Consider the following 19,142-nt stretch of genomic DNA (forward strand, 5'->3'; position numbering starts at 1 on the left):
CTTGATGATGATTCCAAAATTCGCACAGAAGATGACATCAATAAAATAGTAAAAGCTGAAATTCCACATCGTGACACTTCTCCACGTCTCTTTCAAATTGTTATCAGAAATATGATTAGTACACCATGTGGCAATAGAAATCCAAACAGTCCATGTATGGTTAATGGCAAATGTTCTAAAGGATTCCCCAAAGATTTCCAAGACGTTACACTTGGAAATATTAACGGGTATCCTAAGTATATGAGAAGACAGAAAAATGCATTGCAAATTATTCCGGGTCGTCCAATTACCAATGGCTGGGTCGTACCATACAATCCGTATTTATGTTTACGATACAACTGCCATATAAATGTTGAAATCTGCGCTACAGTAAAAAGCGTTAAGTATCTATTCAAATACGTTTACAAGGGCCATGATTGTGCTAATGTTTCAGTATCTGAAAGAAATGATCACGATGAAACTCGAATGTATGTAGATTCACGGTACGTCAGTACTCCAGAGGCCATGTGGAGAATATATTGCTTTCCAATGCACAATCAGAGCCACACAATATGTCGTTTGCCAGTTCATTTGGAGCACGAACAAAATGTCTGTTTTCATGCAGGTAATGAGGTCCAAGCAGCAAAGAGAGCAGCCACAAAAGATAAAAAACTTACCGCGTGGTTTAAACTCAATCAAAACGATCAGGATGCTAACCAGTAGAAGTATTGGGAGATTCCGGTTCACTATGTTTGGGTTGACAATGGTACGTTCTGGAGAAAACGACATCACCACGGTAATAATGTCATAGGCTTTTTAAAGGTTTTATCTACGGTTACTTCTTCAACATGAAACCGGAGCTACGTCATTTGACGACATTAAAACTGTTCGGATTGGCAACACCATCAAACTCTGTAAGACATTCCAAGAAGCAGTAAATGACAAAGGATATTTATTGGATGATACACTTTGGCAGAAAACTCTAAATGATGCAATATCGTATTCAATGCCAGGTCAAGTTCGCCAACTGTTTGCTTATATCTGTGCATTCTCCTCCCCATCAGATCCATTGCACCTCTGGAATACAAACAAATGAGGAATGATAGAGGACATATGCCACAAGCTACATGGAAACGATGATTCATGCATCAACTGTGAAGCCTATGCACTTAAAGACATTCAGTTGGCTCTAATGCTCCTTGGATATACGTTAGATAACTTCAATTTACCAAGTGTTCCAGATTCATTACCAATTCTACATTCAACACCAATAAATCTGCAAGAAGAACAACATATTGCGGAAACTATGATTTCCAGTTTAAATACCTTATAATCTGTTGCTTTTAATAAGATTGTTCTTGCCACAGAAGACGACAGCCTGATACCCAAATGCTACTTTCTTGACGGCCCTGGGGGAAGTGGAAAGACATACCTTTATGAAACACTTATACATTTCTTTACTGTAAAACAACAGTTAATTATCGCATCAGCTACAACTGGAGTAGCAGCTAATTTGTTGATAAATGGTCGCACATGTCACTCCTTATTCAAACTTCCAGTCCCAATCACGGAAACATCGGTATCAACTATGAAAATGAACAGTAACAATGTACAAGAAATCTGTCTTGCAAAACTGTTGATTTTAGACGAATGTACAATGGCATCCAGTCATTTACTCAACACCATTGATAAACTTCTCCAAATGTTAATGAATAATAATAATATTCCATTTGGAGGAAAAGTACTACTGTTAGGAGGAGATTTTCGACAATGCTTAGCTATTGTTCCACATGCCATGCGTTCAGCTATTGTTCAGTCCAGTTTGAAATACGCAGACAATTGGCATTACTTTGAGACAATACATTTGGTACAAAACATGCAATGTCCAGATCCAGAATATACCAATTGGTTATTGCAACTAGGAGATGGAAACCTTACCAATAGATATGGACTTCAGTCAGATGTTATTCAGATCCCTCAAGCCAAGACGGAGGTGTTTGGAATGGCGATCACATTAGACCAGATACCACTATTAACACAACGGGCTATATTATGTCCAAAGAATATTGACGTTGATCGCATAAATAACCAGGTCATTGCGTTACTTCCTGGAGAAAGCCGCGTCTTTCTAAGTACTGACAATGTTGATTCTGAAGACGAGAATGAGCATCTTAATTTCCCCTTAGAATATTTAAAAACTATTAACCCAGCCGGATTACCATAACACAATCTTAACCTTAAAATCGGGACAATAGTCATGCTATTAAGAAACCTTAATACTAAACAAGGTTTATGCAACGGTACACGTTTAGTCATCAACACCATGACAATGTTATTGAAGCAAAAGTACTTACAGGATCACATTCTAACAATACTGTTTTGATTCCTAGAGTTGACCTTACAAGTTCTGACCTGGAATTACCTTTTACACTTAAACGACGCCAATTTCCCATTAAACCTGCATTTGCCATGACAATCAACAAATCCCAAGGACAAACCATGGACAGAGTTGGCATATACCTCTCTGAGCCTGTATTTGGACATGGACAACTTTATGTAGCCTTCTCAAGAGTTCGGCGTTCATCTGACATTAAAGTTAAATTTATAGATACTCCATTCCAAGGAAAACTCATTCAAGGACAACACAACATCTTTACTACAAATGTTGTGTATAAAGAAATATTCCAATAAATCTTTCTAATGTGCCATGCTGTGGGTTCTTTACTTCCTTTGTTCGTCATCTACACCTTTACACTCCAATATATCTCATACATACATCAATGTATTTCGGGTTACCCAACACCAGGGGTTGGCGAGCGAAGCGAGCAGGGGGCGGAGCCCCCTAGTAAACTATAGAAGAGCAATAGCTGTAAAGTACAATAGATGGTCAGAAGTATGTGGATATCCCAACATCACACCCATATGTGTTTGTTGGCAATATAAACAGTAGATAGTAGAAATGAAAATAGCTTGCTAGTTCGTTGTCTTACAGTCTTCTTACTGTATGAAATGGGCAAGAATGTTGGTATCAGGTCCTTGCCATTCACTTTTTAAAAAAAAAAAAAAAACGCTATTTTTTCAGATGTAAGCATGTGTTGATTGATTGGCACTTACAGAATATGGAGATAATATTTAATATTAAACAGATTAGTATGGACCTTTCTTTAGCATGTGCTTTATTATTGTTCTCAGATTCTTTCCGACACTAAGGATTTGCAAAAAGAAATCAATAATCTCACTGGCAAGCTGGATCGCACCTTTGCTGTGACAGATGAGCTGGTTTTTAAGGTAATGTTTTATTTTGAGGTTGAAATGTTGTAACTTATTGAGCACATTTAGGCTGGGCTGCCCAGCTGTAGGTAGTATTTTGTATTTGCTTTTATATTTTTTTTCGTACTGATCTTAGAGCAAAACAATAATGGCAATATGTAGACTATATATTAATATAATATATGACTGTATAAATTAAAGGTACACTTTTTTATCAGAGTATAGCATCAAGTCAGTGAAACTTCTGGGATATTGATCTTGTCAGTTAAGTAGCAGAGGGGGTTATTAATCAGTTTCAGCTGCTTTGGTGTTAATGAAATTAACAACAGGTGCACTAGAGGGGCAAAAATGAGATGACCCCCAAAACAGGAATGGTTTAACAGGTGGAGGCCTCTGACATTTTTCCCTCCTCATCTTTTCTGACTGTTTTTTCACTAGTTTTGCATTTGGCTATGGTCAGTGTCACTACTGGTAGCATGAGGCGATACCTGGACCCTACAGTGGTTGCACAGGTAGTCCAACTTCTCCAGGGTGGCAAATCAATACGTGCCATTGCCAGAAGGTTTGTGGTGTCTCCCAGCACAATCTTAAGGGCATGGAGGAGATTCCAGGAGACAGGCAGTTACTCTAGGAGAGCTGGACAGGGCCGTAGAAGTAGAAGGTCCTTAACCCATCAGCAGGACTGGTATCTGCTCCTTTGGGCAAGGGGGAACAGGATGAGCACTGCCAGAGCCCTACAAAATGACGGCCAGCAGGCCACTGGTGTGAATGTCTCTGACCAAACAATCAGAAACAGACTTCATGAGGGTGGCTTGATGGCCCGATGTCCTCTAGTGGGCCCTGTGCTCACTGCCTGGCACCATGGAACTCGACTGGCATTTGACATAGAATACCAGAATTGGCAGGTCCACCACTGGCACCCTGTGCTTTTCACAGATGAGAGCAGATGTGACAGGCGTGAAAGGGTCTGGAGAAGCCGTGGAGAACGTTATTCTGCCTGTAACATCGTTCAGCAAGACCGGTTTGGTGGTGGGTCAGTGATGGTCTGGGGAGGCATATCCATGGAGGGACACACAGACCTCTACAGGCTAGACAACGGCATCTTGACTGCCATTAGCTATCGGGATAAAATCCTTGGACCCATTGTCAGACCCTGTGCTGGTGCAGTGAGTCCTGGGTTCATCCTGGTGCACGGCAATGCCCGGCCTTATATGGCGAGAGTATGTAGGCGGTTCCTGGAGGATGATTGAATTGATACCATTGACAGGCCCCCATGCTCGCCTGACCTAAATCCAATAGAACACATCTGGGACATTATGTTTTGGTCAATCCGACACCGCCAGGTTGCACCTCAAACTGTCCAGGAGCTCAGGGTTGCCCTGGTCCAGATCTGGGAGGAGATCCCCCAGGACACCATCCGTCGTCTCATTAGGAGCATGCGTACAAGCAAGTGGGGGCCATACAAACTACTGAGTACAATTTGGAGTTGCTGCAATGAAATTTTGGCAAAATGGACTACCCTGCTGCATCATTTTTTCACTTTGATTTTCGGAGTGTCTTTGAATTCAGCCCTCTGTAGATTGATAATTTTAATTTCCATCAAACGGTGTGGCATCCTTTTGTTCCTAACACATTACCCAGTCCATATCAGTAGAGATATCCAGCATGATTTTTTCGCCATTGAGATCTGATGTGTTTTCAATGTGTTCCTTTAATTTTTTTGAGCAGTTTACATTATTTTAAATGAATCCATTATCAGGTTATAAGCAGCATATTGGACAGGTTAATGTGTGCAGATATGCTATTGCCCAAAAGAAAATGATATTTTTGCAGGTTTATCATGCACCTCTATGATATTGTCATTATTTTTAGATTAGATGTTAACAATTATTTCTTTTTGAAAAACATATGGGTGTGTGGCACTGTGAGGTGTCAAAATAGCTGTAAGCTACAGACATTTGCCGTAACTGCTAATAACATACAGTTAAAGGAAACTAGACTCAAATAGAAGAGTTTACTTAGGGGTTAATACCAAAATAGAAAGCAGTTTGTTTATTTCTTTCTTTGCGCTGTTCACATTTTCTGCTACAAAAGGTGCAATGTCAGGCTTAAAAGTTAAATAATACGTAGATGCTTACATACAAGTGCTTGATGCACAGATGTGTTCTAAGAGAAGAAGAAAAAACTTAATGCTGAAGTAGCAAGAAAGTGTTGCATTGTATGTAACAAAGCTTCCCAGACAGAGTACTGTATTTGAAACTGGACAGTGAAAATCTGGTCATGAAAGGCAGTGTAACAGACCCACAACAGCCACAGATATGGGAATTGGATAACCTGTTTTCTTTACTCTTCACTTTGCTTAGAATGTATGTAGTATGCATGTAACTCTAGTGAACTGTTCAACCATGTTATTAATAAAAAACAACTGCTTATCCCATAATTATTTAAAAGTTTAAAGTTCCTGAAAGTCTAATAGTTGCATTCAGAGCTGCCAAAGGTAAGTTTTTTCACATTGAAAATATTTAGAGCATTGTGGAGTCAAAATGGCTACACTTTAAGATAAGTTGGTGGCTCCTCAACATTTAAACTTTGAAGTAAGGATGGTTATAATAAGCAAACACCCTTATTAATACAATTATTTTAAAGCAAATATGAATTTCAGCTGTCATCCTCATGCAATAGGGATGTAGTAAGGAGGACAGTGAAAGTAACATAAAATTGCCTTCAGAATTAACGAAGAACACAGATTTTGTTCCACAGGTTTAGTGAAAGTTTCTGGATTTTTTATTATGTATGTTAGGTAAATTCACTACTGCTCAACACAAAACTATTCTTCAGTTCATTTTCTGGAAATTGGTGTGCTAAATTTGGCGGGAGAAATCAACTATTAAAGTACTTGTGTAGCGGTCCGGTGCCACTAAGATTCACACGTGAAGATGACGGTGATTTATTTATTTTTATAGTGGATCACAGGGATGTTCCCAGCCTTGGCTCGACCCGCACACACTCACAAACAGAGACAAAACAAAGCACACTGGGGAATAACAACAATTAAAGAATATAATGAAATTAAATAATATAAATGAAATCAGTAATACCACCCCTGTACCCCAACGGTGATATTACATTCAATATATAAACATAAACACCTCCACACAGCAAAGTCCATGGAAACAACACCGGATGAAATGAAAGGTGATGATAGTGAGTCCAGAGATCTGCACGCTGAAAGGGAATGAAAAACAGTCCTACCGGTAGCCACTGTAAGGGTGAAAACGGATGGGTGGTTCAGGAGCGCTCCTTTTCTTGCGGGGAAGCCAATGAATCCACAATCAATCCTCAGGACACAGGTAGACAGAAGACAATCCAGACCCCAACAACGAATACAGTCCAGGACACAAAACTAATTACGGCTTAAACAACAGAAGGCAGTCTCACAGGTAAACGGAACACAAAATACAACAACAAAACACACTTTTTCTCCTTTGGCCACCTGCCCTCCTTTTAAACTCCTTTGTCCACCTTTGACTCCAACAGCCCCAGCAGGGACTGCTGCGAGATGCAGTTCTCACTAATAGTAGCACTGCTACACAGATAACCTACATTTACTTATTCTTGCTTTAATTACAATAAATATAAATCTACTTGATTTAATTTCCCATTGGGATTAATAAAGTATCTATCTATCTATCTCTATCTATCTGTCTATCTATTTAATTTTATGGTTACCATGTTCTTCATAATTGTAGAATTTTTTTCAAATAATTATTTTTACAACTGGTGAATTGCATCATTGTTTTTTTTTGTGTGAAGTGTAATAGTGTGCTTTTTATAATTATTTTCTTCAAGCTGTTTTGCAGTTGTTTGTTAATTTACATATTTGTTACAGGATGCAAAACGGGATGAATCAGTCCGGAAAGCTTACAAATATCTGGCAGCTCTACATGAGGTGAGTATGTACACTATATTCCTTGTAATACATTCTGAATACACTGTGTGCCAGCAATGAAAACACTGAAAAGATGCACTGGATTCAGAAAACATTCAGACCCCTTTACTGTCTGCAAATTTTAATGATTTGTAGATATGTTAATTAGAGAAATATGCCATTTCTGCGCATCATGGTACAGTCAGTAACCTGTAATAACAAAGTGTAAACACGTTTTCAGAAAGGTTTGAAAATTTATGCAAAATCAAAACTAAAATCTCTCATTCATGTTAGTAATAGACCTTATTTGAGTATGTTGTAGAAGCCCCATTGGCAAAAATTACAGCTTTAGGCCTTCTTGGGCAAGTTTTACAAGCTTTGAACTGGCAGATTTTCACTAGCTCTATTAGACTGGATGGGAGGTGTCTGTAAACTGCCATCTTCAGGTTTCTCCACAGATGTTCTTTGGGGTTTAAGCCTTGGCTTTGCCTGGACTACTCAAGGACAGCCAGAGACATATCACAAAGTCGCGCCAATGTTGTCATGCTGAAAGGCGAACTATTACCTGAATCTGAGGTTAAATGCTCTCTGGAGCAGGTTTTCTTCAAGGACCACCCAGTATTTGGCTGTATTCATCCTTCCCTCATTTCTGAGAAAGTCACTCTGTCTCAGGTGTTGAGATAAACCTCCGTAGCATGATGCTGTCGCCACCATGAGTCACCATGGCGATGCTATTAGGCAGGTGATGAGCAGTGCCTGATCCTCGCCAGACATAGTGCTTGGAGTTCTGCCCATAGAGTCTAGAAGAGAATCTTTTTTCTCATGCTGTGAGAGTCCTTTAAATGCTGTCATACAAGAATAACTTAGGAGGGGCTTCAGCCTAGCCACTCTACCATAAACACCTGCTTGACGGAGTGCTGCTAAGATGGTCATCCTTCTGAAAGGTTCTCCCATCTCAGCAGAGGATTCCTGAAGCTATTATAGAATGACCATTGAATTCTTGGTCATCTCCCTGATGGTGGTGGTTTACAGAAACATTCCTTGGGCCTTATGGCTTGATTCTTCTCCTGACATCCAGTGTGAATTATGGAAACTTATATACAGAGGTGTGTGCCTTTCGAAACAATGTCCAATCAATTCACTTTGCACCAGGTGGACTTCAGTCAAGCTCTAGATAAACTGGATGCACCTGACCACAATTTGGAGTCCCATAGCAAAGGGCCTGGATACTTTTATGAGAGATTTCAGGTTTTGATTTTTAATAAATTTGCAAACCTTTTCGAAAACATGTTTTCAATTTGTCATTTTGTTTTATTGAGTGGAGATTGACAGGCAAAAATTATATAAAAATTAAATCTACAACACAATTAAGTCTACAGAAAATGGACTCTGAATACAGTACAGTACAATACAATACAGTAAATCCACTTTATATTTGGATGCAGTCCGGACAACAGAGAGCTAATAAAATGGTGTTAAACTATGTATTACTATTTCTTGGTGGGTAAGGAGCTACATTAACCAGTCATTGAGTTTGTAGATGGACCACTACATGTTGTTGTGCCTAAATGTTTTCACTTCTTGCCTAAACCACAAACCCCCTCCAACCCAGCTCTCCCTCTATCTCTAATATGCGAGTAATATTCAAAATTGAATGCAGGAGGTAGCGTTTCTGATAATCCTCATTTTTAATTTGTTTATTTCCAGTTTTGGAAAGCACATAAGAGCTGAGGTTGTCTTTCTCGTGATTATGTGGTTAGGTGACAGACAACCATTGAAGTGCAATGAATTTGATTAAATAGTGTTTAAAAATAGACTTTTGATAAACTGTCAACAGAAACAGAATAATTTGTGACTTCAGTCAATCAGCTAACAACTGATTACAGCATATCATAAAGCACCACTTGTGTCTGGTCATGGATGTAATTTGGCATGTGACAACCCAAATGAGTTTCTCATCAATACAAATGTAGGTTATAAAAAGACCTCACGAGGGCAAATGGTGGAGCGGCTTTGAAATTTTATGCACAGATGAAGAAATTGTAAATTCACTTAATTTGTAATTAAGGAAGATACAGTATTTATCCTTGAAAAGCTCAGTAAAATGGTACAGTGGGGCAAAAAAAGTATTTAGTCAGCCACCAATTGTGCAAGTTCTCCCACTTAAAAAGATGAGAGAGGACTGTAATTTTCATCATAGGTATACCTCAATTATGAGAGACAAAATGAGAAAAAAAATCCAGAAAATCACATTGTCTGATTTTTAAAGAACTTATTTGCAAATTATGGTGGAAAATAAGTATCTGGTCACCTACAAACAAGTAAGATTTCTGGCTCTCACAGACCTGTAACTACTTCTGTAAGAGGCTCCTCTGTCCTCCACTCGTTACCTGTATTAATGGCACCTGTTTGAACTCGTTATCAATATAAAAGACACCTGTCCACAACCTCAAACAGTCACACTCCAAACTCCACTATGGCCAAGACCAAAGAGCTGTCAAAGGACACCAGAAACAAAATTGTAGACCTGCACCAGGCTGGGAAGACTGAATCTGCAGTAGGTAAGCAGCTTGGTGTGAAGAAATCAACTGTAGGAGCAATTATTAGAAAATGGAAGACATACAAGACCACTGATAATCTCCCTCGATCTGGGGCTCCACGCAAGATCTCACCCTGTGGGGTCAAAATGAACACAAGAACGGTGAGCAAAAATCCCAGAAACACACGGGGGGACCTAGTGAATGACCTGCAGAGAGCTGGGACCAAAGTAACAAAGGCTACCATCAGTAACACACTATGCCGCTAGGGACTCAAATACTGCAGTGCCAGACGTGTCCCCCTGCTTAAGCCAGTACATGTGCAGGCCTGTCTGAAGTTTGCTAGAGAGCATTTGGATGATCCAGAAGAGGGATGAAACCAAAATAGATCATTTTGGTAAAAACTCTACTCGTCATGTTTGGAGGAGAAAGAATGCTGAGTTGCATCCAAAGAACCCCATACCTACTGTAAAGCATGGGGGAGGAAACATCATGCTTTGGGGCTGTTTTTCTGCAAAGGGACCAGGACGACTGATCCGTGTAAAGGAAAGAATTAATGGGGCCATGTATCGTCAGATTTTGAGTGAAAACCTCCTTCCATCAGCAAGGGCATTGAAGATGAAATGTGGCTGGGTCTTTCAGCATGACAATGATCCCAAACACACCGCCTGGGTAACGAAGGAGTGGCTTCGTAAGAAGCATTTCAAGGTCCTGGAGTGGCCTAGCCAGTCTCCAGATCTCAACCCCATAGAAAATCTTTGGAGGGAGTTGAAAGTCTGTATTGCCCAGATCTGCATGGGGGAATGGGCCAAAATACCAGTAACAGTGTGTGAAAACCTTGTGAAGACTTACAGAAAACATTTGACCTCTGTCATTGCCAACAAAGGGTATATAACAAAGTATTGAGATGAACTTTTGTTATTGACCAAATACTTTTTTTCCACCGTAATTTGCAAATAAATTCTTCAAAAATCAGACAATGTGATTTTCTGGATTTTTTTTTCTCATTTTGTCTCTCATAGTTGAGGTATACCTGTGATGAAAATTACAGGCCTCTCTCATCTTTTTAAGTGGGAGAACTTGCACAATTGGTGGCTGACTAAATACTTTTTTACCCCACTGTATGTGGCTATTATAATATGATGGAAATTACAACAAATTTGGGTATATTAGGAAATGAAGTGCTTTTATGATTAAGAGGTCCAAAACTCCAGGAATAGACATTTACTTACGAGTACTGAGAGAGCAAATTATTATATACTAGACAAAGAGCCCGTTTCGACAACGAAAGATGAAACGGGCACGAGTGGAATAGTAATAAGTATAAGCACCACAAACCTGATATAGGTGTATTGAATGAATGCGTAATTGAATCAGAATGAGTAATTAGGCCTCGAGCTGTAGTTGAAATTGCCTTTCAGGCCTCTAGAGCTTTAATCGAAGTCGCCTTTCTCTTTGAATTTTTGCAGCTGTAAATCCGCTGCCTGCCGCGATGTTGGAGTTGGATGTCGGTTGAAGTCGCCTTTCTCTTTAAATTTTCGTGGCCGTAAATCTGCCGCCTGCTGCGATGTTGGTCTTGTAAGGTTTTTCGGGCAGCTGCGCAGAAGGCGACTGTGCATTCGGCTTCGGATGTGCGCAGAAGGCGATTGCGCATTCGGCTTTGGACGGACGTGAGTGAGTGAGGAGGCTGGCGAATTATGTATTAAGATGCCAACCTTTAACATGCTATTTTCAGAAATCACTGCATAGTACAGAAGTTTCTAAACATTATAAGGCTGCAAACATTGATTAATTGTATAAATGAGGTGATTAGGTTGGCCTTTATACAGTGACAAGAAAAAGTAGCCTGATGAGATCAAAAAAGCTAACTGGACTCTGAAGTTAGCAAACCTGGATTCCAATCAGTGCAATAAGATTGGATATGTGTTTTAGGAATACCTTTACCAATTTGAAAAAAAAGCTCAGACATTTTAAGTTTGCTGTTCACTTTAAACTTTCACTCATGTGAAGCATGGCTCACAAAAAAGAGTTCTCAAATTATCTACCATCAACAATTGTTGATATGCATAAAGCTGGAAAGGGTTACAAAGTAATTTTAAATGTTAGACATTCATAAGTCCTAAGTTAGACAAACTGTATATAAATGGAGATGATGTAGTATTGTTACTGCTCTCCCTAGAAGTAGACACTAGCCCATATAACTGAAACGGTGCAATGTGTAATGCTCAGTGAAGAGAAAAAACATCCCTAGAGTATCCACTAAAAGCTAAAAGGAATCTTGGAAACAGGTTAATATCTCTGTTCATGACTCTATCATACACAAAACATTGAACAGGCATGATATCCACATGGCAGGACATTAAGGAAGAATTCACTGCTCTCCAAAATACATGGCTGCATGCCTAAAGTTTTTCAAAGAACACTTCAATAATCCACAATACCATTGGAAAAAATGTGTGAACTGATGAAACTAATGTTAAATTGTTGAGGAAGAATATGCAGCAGTACATGTGACATAAAAAGGGTACCGTATACTAACATGAAAACATCATCCCAATGGTGAAATACATTGGAGGGGACATCATGGTTTAGGACTGAGCTGCTTTGCAGAACTGGGACCTAGAAAGCTTGCCATTGTAGAGTTTATTCTCAAATTTACTAAGATGTGCTACAAGATAATGACTGGGTGGCTTTCCACCATTTGAAACACTGTATTAACTGGGTAATACAGCAGGACAATGACCCTAGACATCAAAATAAAACTACTATAGAATAACTTTGAAATAAAGGAAAATCTTCCTTGAGTAGTTTTCCAGTCAGAGCCTATACCTTATCTAAAATAGAGATGCTGTGGAATGACCTCAAATGAGCCATTCACATGAGACATCTTACAAATATGGCTGAGCTGATACAGTTTTGTAATGAAGAACGGTTCAAAATTTCTCCCAAATATTGTGCAAGTCTGATTTGTAACTACCAGAAGCTCTTGTATAGCTGCTAAAGAAGATTCAAACAGTTATTGAATCACAAGTTTCACTTACTTTTTCCAAGCACACTGTGGATGTTTGATGGGTGTTTTCAATAAAAACATGAACGTTTATAATTGTGTGTGTGTGGTTTTAGCATACACATACTGTGCTTGTCTGCACTTGTGACTTAGATGAAGATCAGATCACATTTTATGGCTAATTAATGGAGAAGACCACATAATTCCAAATGGTTCAAATACTTATTCTTGCCACTGTAAATACAGCCCAGTTAGCTTAACGTTAAAAATAAGCTATTGAAAACATTGTAAAACTGTGTATCTAGTTAAGCTGTATCAATGGATCATCAGCACAGTTTTAGAAAGAAGAGACTTTGTTGCAGAGGTAAAATTTAGCTTTATTTGTAAGAATCATTTTATTAGAGTAGAAAGTAAAACATTATTTTATCATTTTTGTAGATGTTTTTTGAAGTTCCTCTATGAGCCAATGAGTCAGTGTGTAGTGCACAGATGTGTACAGATTTGGCATAAATTCAGAAAACAACAGGTTTTAGTGAAAAACACTTATATTAGGTAAGGTCAAATGTGTGGTTCTCCAGGAATAATTGGTAGTGCCACTGATCTTTTAAAATATGTATATTAAGTTTAAAATGTAACTAGTACGATGTCCATATATCACTTATCTATGTAAATTAGCAAATATGAAAGCATCTCCAAAATCATTAAATGTGGACTTGAACTTTATTTTATACATACCTTCACATATTTGAATTTTACATATTTGTAATTAAATGTAAGGACATGATAATTTACTGTGTTATTCATACTTTCACTTGGAAGTGAGAAACTAAAATAAATAGAATACCATGAGAAATAGTTGGATGTTCTAGTGAACTTGTTATTGTCCACAGTGTTAAAAAGGGTAATAAGATGTTTGATTTTTATAACGTGTTGTGTAGAGTACAAGTCGAAAGTTAGGTTTACAGTTAAGGTGAAGAATGCTTCTGGGAGGCCACACCTAAAATTCAATATTATGGTAGTAGTTTTTGTTTTAATTTTATAATAAACTAGGGGGCTCTGCCCCCTGCTCGCTTCGCTCACCAACCCCTGTGTTTGGTTTACCGGATATACAATACAATTTATTTTTTGTATAGCCCAAAATCACACAAGAAGTGCCGCAATGGGCTTTAACAGCCCCTGCCTCTTGACAACCCCCCAGCCTTGATCCTCTAAAAAGACCAGAAAAAACTCCCAAAAAAAAAACCCTTGTAGGGGAAAAAATGGAAGAAACCTAGGGAAAGGCAATTCAAAGAGAGACCACTTTCCAGGTAGGTTGGGCGTGCAGTGGGTGTCAAAAAGAAGGGGGTCAATACAATACAGTATAATACATAGAACAGAATAAAGCCTCAATACAGCATAAAAATAAAAATTCTACGGAGTAGAATTTCACATTAGATAATATCACATAATATGATTTGGATTTGTTTTAAGTCCTGGAGACCTCATTCATCAAGCTGCCTCCCCCATTTTGCTATTCCACATCTGAAATAGAGCTAATCCGATGAAAGGACCCCTCATTCCCACGTCCCCATTCATCACGGATGACTTTACCTTAGGCAGGCAATCTACAATTTAAAGAGATTATTTTCTTGTGAATTGTTACATATGCATTATTTTCACTTTTACTTTAAAAACTTTGGTAAAAACAATACTTGTTTCTTTATTTCCTGCCCCGCGCAAAATTACATTTCTTTCTTCCCAAACGTATAATACTGCTTATGTTGTGAAGGGTGTTGCGGCTGAACGTACGCTAAGGATATGCCTTTGGATCATTTGCTGTCTTTTTGCTGCTTGCTAGATGCCTCTTCTGCCTGTTGCATGTTGTTGTTTTAAGAGTTCTGAGCACATGATGCTTGCCTGCCAAAAGCAATCCAACAACTGCTAGCTTAGAGGTCTGTTGACTTGTTTTAAATTATGGCTCACTGCCTGGTTTTGCGTGACGTTGTAAAAGCAATACCTGTCTTTTATTCCTGGCCCCGGGCGTGGTTGAATTCTTTCTTGCAGGATGTATAACGCTGCTCACGTTCGGTTGGGGTAGCTGCTTTCGTGCTGCCCTTCGATCTTTTTAAAGCCTGTACAGCCGCTGTCCTTTTTGCTACGGCCCTGGGACTATCTCTTGGCACCAAGTCTCATGTTTACGGTCCCCGCAAGACGCACCGTGGCAAGTCTCCTTGGTCTCGCGGGTCTTTAAAATGTCTTTCGAGATTATCACGTATCGTAGCCTTGCATTTGCTTTCTATTCCAGGATTTTCTTTTATATATAGAGAGATATGTAACAGCCCTTGAGAATATAAACAGAGCTGTTCCAGGACATTGAGCTATGGGGTAGAACTTAAAGGATCTGAAACCTTTACTTTTAAGCAAACACCTATTGAGAAAGGATATAGTTTTGATAATTTAAAGACATCCATCCATTTTCCAACCCGCTGAATCCGAACACAGCCACACACCAAGCATTTTTAAATTTAATTTTTGCAGTTTGATTGTAGACACAAAGCATGAAATTAATATATGATAACCTCTTAAGTTCTCTTGTGAGCAGAATTAACATAGTTAAGTTAAATATCCTCCCCAAATTTTTATTCTCATATAGGTTCTCTCATAGAGTGAGGCGGGGGATGCTACATTCAAGACTGAGCAGAAAGCCAAGCCATTAGTGAGAGAGACACTTTTAGAGCATTTTACTACTGTGAAGTATGAGAGTTAATAATAATAATAATGATAATTATTTTTGTTCTTCATTACATTTATATAACGCTTTTGTCACAACTCAAAGCGCTACCACACAGGGAGGTCACAGGAAACAAACCTATAATCTCCATACTGAAAGGCAGTAGAGCTACCACGGCAAATGGTATGTTAAGGCAGTTGATCTCACACCTGTCTGACAACTATATGCAGTAATGTGCGACAATGAAAAAAGAATGTGCTGAAAATGTAACTATCTGGTTGGATGTAGAAAAGAAAAATCTTATAAAAAGTCCTCCTGGTGTGCTCAATGCTCTAGTCATCAATAATTATCACCAGTTTACAAATAATTAGATTGTGTCCTGTAATAGTGCAGAAGACAATAGTGTGAACTTTACAATTGATCCCTCCCTTAAGTACACAGTATTTACTTAATGGACGTTTTTGGCATATCAACATTTAGAGATCTATATGTTGATAAGTTGTTTACAGTATAGTTGGTCAGAAGGGGCAAGAATGGAATTACCTCAGCATACATTTTTTTCTTTTCAAAATTAGAAACGTGTTATAGAATTTGGCTATCATCCCTAACCCTCAATATCAAAACTATCTTGATTATCAATAATAATAATCCTAGTGTTTCCAGGGTATATCAATTAATGTCACATCACTCACTGCATGGTCTTACAGAGTGCTGATTAAGTAGGGAGTGAATTTTATTAATTCACAATATTCATTCTTCTTTAATTTATGTGTAACACTGTAAAAAATTGTATGCTGGACACACCTCTCCAGACTAAAATATATCAGGGCATTTGACCACCATAATTCAGAATGATGCCGTGTAGCTGTTGCCTCTCTAGGGCATGTGTTCTAGGAATGTCCTAAATTAAAATTTTTTAGACATTTATTTTTTTTATTTATCCGATAGCATTGTATTTATGATCTTCCCAGATCTTCTTACAATAGCATTTGGAGTTGTATCTAAAGAGATCAGGCTGTCTAGCAATAAACTCATCATAATTTCCTACACTAGATTGTTACTGTATCAACTAATCTTGCTCAACTGGAATAATTACCATATAAACTCAATGGGAAAATAATAACTTATGTTACCTAAAACTAGGTAAAAAAAAATCTTATCATTTTTGCAAGGAACTTTGCAGCATTTCTCTGGAAATTTCCAAAACTTAATTATAAGACCACTAGGCCCCTGCCACTTTTTCTGCAGAACTCCTGTTGGTTTGATCAGCACAACGATGCACAGCACAATGCATATTATTACATAATATATAACAGACAATCGATAACAAAATTAGTCTGCACCTATTTTCATCATTAATTAGTAGCTGCAGTTTTTTTGTCTGTCTATCAATCTCTTTCGCTATCTCTCTTATCATATACAGTAGTTCCTTTCTTATTTACCTCTCTCTCTCTGTCATATTAAAATATATGATTTCTAATACTTTAAAATGAGGGTTAAACGGATGTTTGTGTGTTTAAATTATTGGTAAACAATTAATTACTGTTTATTTTTTAATAGAACTGCACACAGCTGATCCAAACTATTGAAGATACAGGAACTATTATGAGGGAAATCCGTGATCTAGAGGAACAGGTAAGGGCCCTGTAATTTTGTCTAAAAATATCTTCAGAGATTGGCAATTGGCACAATAAATTGTTATACTGTGCCACTTGCCAACCTCTGAGCATATTTTTATGAAGAGTGCAGGAATATTTAATTGAATTTAACAAAAAAAATGTTTGGTTGGCACTAATTTATATTTGGGTTTGAGTTAATCTGGATTGCCCTATGACTTTTATTCTTTTTTAATACAGAGTAGGCCTTATTCAGAAAAATGTTTAACACCACAAATTGTTCAATGGGAGAATCAGACTATTAGAACAGATTCAGTCCTGGGACTGCAGGTTTTTGTTCCAAACAGTTTCATAATCAGTGAGTTTATCTTTTGTTGATCTCACTGTTTTTTAACTGTTTTTATTTCTTCCTTTTTTTACATTCAGAAAAGTGCATTGGTGCTAGATTTAAATGTATAAAAAATACAGAAAAAATACCTTTTTTATCTTTTGATAGTTAGCTCTGTCATTTTCTTTTTAATTCACTTCATCTTTCAAGCTTGATTTCTTAATTACTGAATACTGACAATTAATAAAAAAGGGCAAGTGACACTGGGTAAAAGGCAGCTATTTTAAGTGTTGCCCACTTGTGTTCTTATTAGTAAACAGTGTTGAGCAAACCCCACTAAATTTACTTCACCTCAACTTCAGAGAAAATGCAGAAATATCGATATCTTCACTGAACTTCTCGAAATGTGTTGAAGTCTTTGGAGAAGAAGAAACTAAACTAGTCTCAAGTGGATTATAATGGTGCATTGGTTAATCAAGTGTCACTGACAACTAGGGAAAGATCTGACAACTTTGATGGACTGATCATTGTGGTAGAAAATGTGAGACAGCAGTGTTTAAAACTGCACCACCATGCTTCCCTCAGATAAAATTAATAGAACTGAGTATCAGAGACCAATAAAATTTCTTGCAAATGGGAAGCATGCATTCACTTACACATGCTCCCCACAGATCTGATAGAAAGTACTCAACTCTCTCAAACCGATTTGTAGAGTTTTTTTTTCCCCTGGCATTTTTGCTTGTTCACTTCAACAGCTACCAGATGATCATAACACATGGTTTTTTCACTCCTTACTTTTTTGCATCAACTACACATCACTCTTAGTAATACTATTAAATAAATAGGCTTACTATTACATACTAGTGATATAAAAGTCCTTACAAAAAAAGACATTTCCTTTAAGACACAAATACACCAACACTTTTCACTTTCCTTCCCCATGTGCATTTCTACTTTCCTTCTGTCATTAGCTTTCTAAACTATGCACAGCGTTGCCTGCTATACATCTGTGATGTAATGCTTGTCTTGCAAAGCTTTATGGTGGGCTGGGGGGAAAAAATGTCTAAAATTGCTGCACATCAATTTTCCTGGAAAATATTCAGTGAACAAGGTCACCGTCACAGCTTATTCACTGTGAAAAATGCTTTGGTGAATCACTGATAGTACTAACACTGTTAGTAAAGAATGGCATAAACAACCAGAAAATTAAAAAGATCAAAATACTGTACAGTAATCCCTTGCTATATCGCGCTTCGCCTTTCGCGGCTTCACTCCATCGCGGATTTTATATGTAAGCATATTTAAATATATATCGCGGATTTTTCGCTGCTTCGCGGATTTCTGAGGACAATGGGTCTTTTAATTTCTGGTACATGCTTCCTCAGTTGGTTTGCCCAGTTGATTTCATACAAGGGACGCTATTGGCAGATGGCTGAGAAGCTACCCAGCTTACTTTTCTTTCTCTCTCTTGCGCTGACTATCTGTGATCCTGACGTAGGGGGTGTGAGCAGGGGGGCTGTTCGCAAACCTAGACGACACGGTCGCTCGTCTAAAAATGCTGAAAGATTATCTTCACGTTGCTACCTTCTGTGTGCAGCTTTTAAGTATGCTGCACGGTGCTTCGCATACTTAAAAGCTCAAAGGGCACATATTGATTTTTTTATCTGTCTCTCTCTCTCTCTCTCTCTCTCTCTCCCTGCTCCTGACGGAGGGGGTGTGAGCTGCCGCCTTCAACAGCTTTGTGCCGCGGTGCTTCGCATACTTACA

At 38.2% G+C, this 19,142-nt stretch overlaps 1 protein-coding gene across 1 annotated transcript in view; it reads left to right on the top strand.

Annotated features, from left to right (window-relative positions):
- Positions 1-19,142, top strand: part of ccdc22 (coiled-coil domain containing 22) — a 102,798-nt gene that overhangs the window by 76,826 nt on the left and 6,830 nt on the right. Inside the window, exons 13-15 of the mRNA XM_028813264.2 lie at positions 3,172-3,267; positions 7,139-7,198; positions 16,992-17,066. Coding sequence (XP_028669097.2) covers positions 3,172-3,267; positions 7,139-7,198; positions 16,992-17,066 — 231 coding nt within the window. The remainder of the gene's footprint in view (positions 1-3,171; positions 3,268-7,138; positions 7,199-16,991; positions 17,067-19,142) is intronic.

This window comes from Erpetoichthys calabaricus, chromosome 11 (genome assembly GCF_900747795.2).
Source record: "Erpetoichthys calabaricus chromosome 11, fErpCal1.3, whole genome shotgun sequence".
Taxonomy (NCBI): domain Eukaryota; kingdom Metazoa; phylum Chordata; class Cladistia; order Polypteriformes; family Polypteridae; genus Erpetoichthys; species Erpetoichthys calabaricus.